This window comes from Lagopus leucura, unplaced genomic scaffold (assembly GCF_019238085.1).
Source record: "Lagopus leucura isolate 7727_CA_CO unplaced genomic scaffold, USGS_WTPT01 Super-Scaffold_100002, whole genome shotgun sequence".
Lineage (NCBI taxonomy): Eukaryota > Metazoa > Chordata > Aves > Galliformes > Phasianidae > Lagopus > Lagopus leucura.
Window position 1 is genome coordinate 46917254 of NW_024962263.1, and position 7715 is coordinate 46924968.

Here is a 7715-nt window from a genome sequence, read left to right on the forward strand (position 1 = left end):
CAAAAACCTTTCATGGCCCTATCCTCACTTTTTTGTTAAGAGAATGTCACCACACTCAACACAGCTGTGCACCAGGGACTAAAATAAGGTCAAATTCATTTCCAGTTGTCATCAGAACCAGGATATGAATTAAGCCTCCAAGAACATATTAGATGAGTAACATACATAGCCTTCTTAAAGGTTTCCTTCCCTTCCCCCACAGCTACAAGCTTGGATTTATAAAGAGAAGCCTCTACAGGCACAACAGGTTGGACATAATGAAGCACCATTTCTATAGTCCTCTAGGTACCAACTTGAAAAGATGCTTTGCTAGTAGCAATGATTGGAGAACACTTCTCCAGAGACCAAAGAAAAAGTAATTCAATTTCAGTTGGTAAGAACTAGTATCTAGGAATGGCTGTTTTATAGACATTCTTTTTAGCTTCATATTACAGAAATGAATCAAGACTATATTAATTCAAGAAAAGTCTTATGACTAAAAAACAAAAGAACTTCCTTGTGTTACTCGCAGTGAACTCCCAGAGCTTTCCTATTAACACAAAACCACAACCAGATAGCAAGTTGTTTTAATGCTTATTGCATCTTTCCTTGCCACTCTACAAACAACAAAAATAGGGGAAAAACTGGTGGTATCTTATCAAATAAAAAGTTCAGCGATACAGATTCAGAGAAAATACAGATTTTTTAAAAGAAGCAAGCATTATCCAACAAATGCTTCAATTCTAAACCTATGCAGTGTTTCAATATAAGCCCACACAACCTTATTTCTGACAAGTTAGCACGATCAATACGGCATACAGGTTGCTTTGTGACAAAGGCGAGAAGGAAAGAATTTAAGAAACTCACCTAAAGTACCTCAAAGCTGATATTTACCCAACCCCATTCCATGAAGGCTCAAGAATGGATAATATTCCAGCAGAAAACAAGAAGTAAAATAAAACTAAACACCTCAATTTTCTCTGACGTAGAGGGAAAAAAGAGAGTACTGTCATAGGAGCTGATCAAGAGCCACACCAGGAGACTTCTTAGTTGAGAAAAAATAAAGTCACCCATAAGCCAAACCAGACAACCTGCATGCACAGCATGTTTAATCCCAGTCCATAAGCCTTCAGTTAAATAACTCAGATTGTGAGCATAATATAAGCAGTGAGCTAACGAGACTTCAAATATGACACGAAGAGACATTCTATCTTGTATTCGCTGTGTAGTAAATTGCAGACTAACTATTTGGACAGTTTTTCAAACATCTCCCCCTCCCCATGAATCTGAATTACACCTAGTCCCTTGGTTTTATGCTACTTTGTACTTACTGCTGGTAGCAGAGACTGCATGTTCTGGTTGGAGTCAGCTATAGTAGCTAGATAAACCAAGTTTGTGTGTAGCATCTGCTGGTATCTACCAAAACGAACAAAGGAAAAGAGGCCTTAAGTCACAGTGACAATCTTGGAATTCAACTCTGTACATGTCAAGAAACAACTTCCAACAGCTTACGAGAGTACGGTTATTAGGAATCCTACATCCTTTCCTCACATCTCCCTACTGATCAACCTTTCCCAATTTCTCTGCCAAGTCTGGCTTGTCCGCTACAGTTTCTGTACTGCAAATTAAATCTAAAACATGGTGACCTCGACTGTTTCACTTCCTACCCTAAGCAAAGTCACTAGGAGGCATTTGGAGTATGAGTGTGTCTGTTTGATGTTATTTCCAACAGAAACACTAGGGAAAGAGAGCTCTTTCTATTATGTCCCTAGATAGAAGGTATCATATTGTTATGAATCATGACCAAGAACAGCAATAACATTCCATCAGGATCCTGAGATCTGAATGTCCGCTGTTGAATTTTTTTTCTGCTGCAGAACCAGATTCTAGAGTACCAACATCCAGCCCAGAGTCAAATGAACAACCTTGTAAGCAGGAGCAGAGTACAAGTACGTAACTACAGGCTTGCATACAGCTTAATATAGTAACTGTGTGCTACACTTCACTCATATCAGTAGAAGTAATCCCCTGAAACAAAAATACCTACCATTTGTCACCCCAGCTTTCCCCCCAGATTACCAGCCTCTTAGAAATAGCCTCAACAGCCACACTGTGATAACCTATCTGTCATCACATGGAGGAGTATCTGTCCAGGTCCACAGCTGTCTGACCCTCCAGAAACCCCACTAGACAACAGGTTGACATGGTATATTCTGGCAAGCCAAACTTAAGGTGGAGTTTCCTCTTGGGCAAGTGGTAAACAGCATAAATACTGTATCGTTCTGAAAGGTCTGAGAAGAAAGCTACCTCCTTCCCAAACTGTAATTACAACACAGAGGTAGATCTCTCAGTTACACAGTCCCCATTTTTTTTTTTTTTTTGTTATTATGCTATCAACTTGCAGTACTCAAGCTGCAATGTTGCACTGATGGAAATGATAGTTACACAGCAAAGAAAAAAATTAACCACAGTATTTGCAGCAATATTTTTCTAATCTTCTCAGCGTGGTTCTCTTTCAAGGTGAGCTAAATAAATCAACTGATCTAGATGGAAATTCACCCGGTCCACAGTAGATTTGGATTAATGTCTTACTGAGAGCATTCAGATGTCTTTCCTTTGTTTTGGTAGTCCATTATACACTGAATAAGGTGGTTATTTTCATCCAGCATCTGAAACAACAAAGAAGTCTGAGGTAAGCATAACATTCTTTATGGAAAAAAATAACTGAAGACAATTATGAGTCTTAAAGTTTGATTTCTTTTTAAAACTAACAAAATTAATATTCCAGAAAGCCCTACTTCAACCAATTACTTACATTCTTTTCCTCCTTAGTTTTATAGGTTTTAGTACAAGGGTTTTAAGTCACTATTGTAACTACATTTATGATGTTCCCTATTTAAATACCTATATTCCATCTACAAGAAGTTCATGGGAAGTATTCTGAGTTTTCATGTAATCTCAAGTGAAGAACAAACTTGAAAACTTGGGGCATAAATTTTTCTTCTCCCTCCGAAGCCAACAATTCAATAATAAAAGACATTGTAATGGTTAATTGATAGAAACTGAGCTTAACAGGCATGATTGTTTCAAGGAAACACTTTGAAAAGTTAGGCCATATTTACATTATAAATGTTCTGTATAATTACTCTTAAAACACAGTTTAACTGGCACAACAGACAATATTTCAGAAGTGTCTGGGAATATGAACGCATGCTAATTACTTTTCTGGGGAAAATAAAGTTCTAAAACCATGGGAAATTGCAGGTCTCATAGCCTTCTGCAGGAAGTACAGGAAATAAAGATGTTCTATGCCAACAAACAGGAAAAAATATACAGCCTGGTTTCCTAGAGTTGCACATTCTCACGCTTGTGTCTTTGTTTTAATCCCCTTATCTGCTCTCTGATCAGACAGCAATTAAGTAAAACCATGGCAAGTCTTAACTACCAACAAAGTTACCAAGTCTGCTCAGCTAAATGGAAAATATTACATCAATTTCTTGGTTCCTCTCAGTGGAAAACTGGTTTCTATCCTTGCAGCCTACCAAGTGCCACATTCTAAATCTGCAAATCTGGCCACCTCTTTCCTCCCTTTATGTTTTGGACCTGACACTCAGCTACTGAATTTCACAAAGCTAATACAATCTTAATCATCTTCGAGGCTCTTCCCTTCTTCTGTACACCAAATCAAAACATCTCAAGTTTGAACGTGGTTGAGATTAGCCAGGTTTATAATTCTACAAGGGAAGCACAAGCACTGTAATTATATCACTTTCATTTTCCTAGGAATCCAACTTCAGCAAATTCTACAAAAAAAGAAACAAAACAACAACTTTTTTTTATTCCTTTTGACTAATCCACCTCTATTACAAAGAAGATCATAAACCTTACAACCTTAAGCAGTTCACTCAGGATTTACATCCAGATAAGAATAAAGCAAACAGTTCAAACAGTTGAGTCTTCCCAAATTCAAACTAGCAGTTCACCAAAATACAGTAGAACAATCACTGAAAAATTGTTCTTGCCCAAAATTGCTGGACCTGGAAACACCATCCTTAAGTAGGAATCACAGACAAGAACCACAATACCCCAAGCTTCTGAACTCCTGACACTAAGCAGAATTACATTTGCACACACCTAAGAGGATCCTGGACACGCTTGTACACTGGCATACTTCATATGTGCTAACATTAAGTGTTAAGGAAATGCAGTGGCCAAATTGAACAGAAAAAGAGCTGGGGAAAAAGCAATTAGTACAATTTATATAGTATATAGAGTACTTGAAAGGGAAGTCTTGAATGAAGGCTCTTCTCAAAGACTCCAACTGTCTACAGAAAGGCAGCATGTCAGCACCTGGGGTGGTGAGGTGCTGGCACAGCTGCCCATGTAAGCTGTGGTGCTCCATCCCTGGAGGTGCTCAAGGCCAGGTTGGATGGGGCCCTGGGCAGCTGAGCTGCTGGGTTGCAGCCCTGCCCACGGCACAGGGGGGACTGGGAGGGCTTTAAGGCTCCTTCCAATCTGAGCTATTCTACAATACAGGTAGAATTTGGAAGTGCCAGCGAGATGGTTGTTCTCCTCAGTGCTGCCATGCAGGCTGTACATCTTTGGGGAAAATAAATCAATAAAGCTAGGAGAAAATAAAAGGAAAACAAATAAGAATACAACTGTATGCCTGACAGGACTAAAGGCACTGTTTGATACAATCAAGCTGTTGCTGATGGAAAACCAAAAAAGTTCTATGAAGAAGTTACAGATGTCTGCCACCACAAGATAGCCTTGTTTCTAGCTGGATGAAGACACCTCCAAGACTTCTGACAACTTACATGTGCCAGTTACAACAATTCTCCAGCTTCAGCTATAGCAGAGTTGTGCCAGTACACTAACACTGAATTAGTGGCTTGACTACAGCACAAGAAAAACCTAACTGTCTACATTCAACATACAGTCAGTGACCTGCAGCCTGCAGACAGCTTTCTACCTGGTGGATACGCATTTCCCACCCTCACTTCTGAAGCACAGACTTACACAGGTACTGTGTAAGGCTACACCGTAGCCCCAGGTCTTCCATGACACCCTGAGCCCGCTACACCTTGCTGACTCCCACGTTCTTTCCTAAGCCAGAAGCTGATTGTATCTGATGAGCTCTCACACAAGGAGCTTGCCACCGTGAGTGGGAGAGATTTCAGAGCAAGAGTTGCACTGGTGACAGCGAGGGCCTATGGTTAAGTCCCAAAGCACAGCACTGAAGTGAAGCACACTCCCTCACCTCTGCCAACACGGAATACCGAGTTTAGAACACAGAATGGCCAGAGTTGGAAGGAACCTCAAGAATCATGAATCTCCAACACCCCTGCCACATGCAGGGCCACCAACCTCCCTATTTAATACTAGACCATGCTGCTCAGGGCCCCATCCAATCTGGCCTTGAACACCTCCAGGGAAGAGGCATCCACAACCTCTCTGGGCAGCCTGTTCCAGCACCTCACCACTCTCTCTGTAAAGAATTTCCCCCTGACATCCCAACACACCACAGGCACGCTTCCCTCTCGCCGCTCCCTCCCGCAGCAGCCCCGTCACGACCGCCGGCCATAGCGCTTCCCTTTAAGCTTCAGAGGAGGAGCAGAATGGGAGAAGGCCTTATTTCGCGTCGGCCCCAGCACTCGCCCCGCGGAGCCCGCAGTTACGTAGGGCCCGGCTCGTTTTCCCTGACGGCCTCGCACGGCCCCCATCAGTGCGGCCGGGCCCTCAGCCCGCAGCCCTCCACCGCACCGCAACGAGGCCTCAGCCTCGCTCCGCCCGGCCGTCCCCGCGCGGCGCGAAGCCCCGGGCGCTCCCTCACCTTCTGGATGGCGGCCGGCGTGATCTCGCCCTTCCCCCGCTGCCGGGGGGCCGCGAACGCCACCGACATGTCGCGCCGCTGCCGCCAGCAGGGCCCAACCCGCGCCCGCCCGCTCACGCGCACCCCGCGGCGGCGGGAGGCGGCCGCGATCCGGGAACGGAGCTGCGCGGGGGGCGGGGCGGCACAGCCCGCTCCCGCCGGGGAAAAGCTAAGGTGGGCCGGGACTCCTCCCCGCTTTTCGACAGCGAGAAGGGAGCCACGAGGGCCGCTGGGCGCTTCTAGGAGCTTGGCCGAAGCAACGGGACCGAGAGCCGGTCGCGCCGTTCGAACGCCGCCGCCCCGCGCCGCGCCGACCTCGTCGGCCACCCCTCTCTTTGTCGCGGCGTTGGTACGTTCCGACCCCGCTCTGCTCAGCGCCGGACGGGCGGTGAAGTGGTACGGCCGGCAGAGGGGGAGGTGGGAGCAGGCGGCTCTCGCATTGCACGGAGCTGTGCTGCTCCCCGCGTGGCGGCAGTTGGTTGCGCCCGCTCTGCCGGCGGGGCGGGGAGCGGCTCCTCGGAGGGCTGTCTGAACCGACAGGTGGAGAAACGAAGAAATAAGAAGTTGCAGGGGAGCAACTGGTGCTGCGTGCGCGCGGCTCGGCTGCGTAGGGCCTGCTGGCTCCTTTCCCAGCCCCCGTTTGTGCTAACAGGGTTTTTTCCTCTGAGTCCCACACGCTTCACCGTCATCGCGGCTATCGCACTTGTAGCACAGCAAAAGTGAGAAGATTGAAGAAACCTGTTCTGCTCAAGTTGATAGCCATCACAGTGACTCATGGTTACCATTCTGTGGTCTTTGAGTGAACTCAGTTGCAGCTCTGCTTAAACTGATGAGGTTGTTTTAAGTATCACAGTGAGGAATCCCTAGAATGAATCACAGGGTTGGAAGGGACCCTAAAGCCCACCCAGTCCCATCCCATGTTATGGGCAGGGCTGCCACCCAGCAGCTCAGCTGCCCAGGGCCCCATCCAACCTGGCCTTGAGCACTTCTAGGGATAATGGGGCACCACAGCTTCACTGGGCAGCTCTGCCAGCGCCTCACCAACCTCTGAGTGAAAAACTTCTGTCTGGCATCTAACCTAAATCTCCTTTAGTTTAAAGCTGTTTCCCCTTCTCCTGTTGTTATCAGACCACATAAAACATTAGTTTCCCTCCTGCTTTATAAGCTCCTGTCGAGTACTGGAAGGCCACAATGAGGTCTCCCCAAAGCCTTCTCTTCTCCAAGCTAAACAAGCCCAGATCCCTCAACCTGTCTTCATAGGACAGGTCCTCCAGCTCTCTAGAAATGAGGAATGCATGACAGCTGTAGAATGTGCTATCTCTTAGCTAGCTGTAAGTAGAAAAACAAGGACTTCACTCTTTAGCAGTATACTCATGACTCTTTGGAACTGGTGAGGTGTGTGAATGTGTCCTAAGGCAGCAGGCCCCTTCATTAACTGGACAGTAAGTGTTCTCATGAAATACACTAAACACCAAGAACTCAGCAAAGTGTTTTCTCACAAGTATAACTTATCTTTCTCTCATTCTCTGTTTACCCAGCTGCTGTCTGCAGAACATTTTGCATAGGGGTATCTTGGTGATGGCAGTATTGGAGAAAATAATGCTAACGTGTCAGCCATAGAAGTACTGCTTTGAAGATCTAAATGTTGTTCCATATTCTCCCACGTTTTCATCTTGATGATGAGGAAAGGAGAAAAAATAGGCTTATGAGATTCTACAGATGAGAAACTGTGAAATGAATGGAGTAACTGGCCATTGTATTTTGCAAAAATAGTCCAAATTAAATATGAAAAACTTTTGAGTGCTTTCATATTTCCACACAAAATATGGGAGGTTGGTATATAGAATTCAACTGATATGTG

At 45.2% G+C, this 7715-nt stretch overlaps 1 protein-coding gene across 3 annotated transcripts in view; it reads right to left on the reverse strand.

The window, feature by feature from the left end:
* SS18 (SS18 subunit of BAF chromatin remodeling complex) overlaps positions 1–5908 on the reverse strand; it is a 42120-nt gene extending 36212 nt beyond the window's left edge. For all 3 annotated transcript variants that reach the window (XM_042869506.1, XM_042869505.1, XM_042869504.1), the window contains exons 1-3: positions 5816–5908; positions 2572–2648; positions 1311–1395 (exon numbers count right to left, since the gene is read on the reverse strand). In XM_042869506.1, the coding sequence (XP_042725440.1) occupies positions 1311–1395; positions 2572–2648; positions 5816–5884 (231 nt within the window). In that variant the 5' untranslated portion in view covers positions 5885–5908. The remainder of the gene's footprint in view (positions 1–1310; positions 1396–2571; positions 2649–5815) is intronic.
* Positions 5909–7715: the final 1807 nt, after the last annotated feature.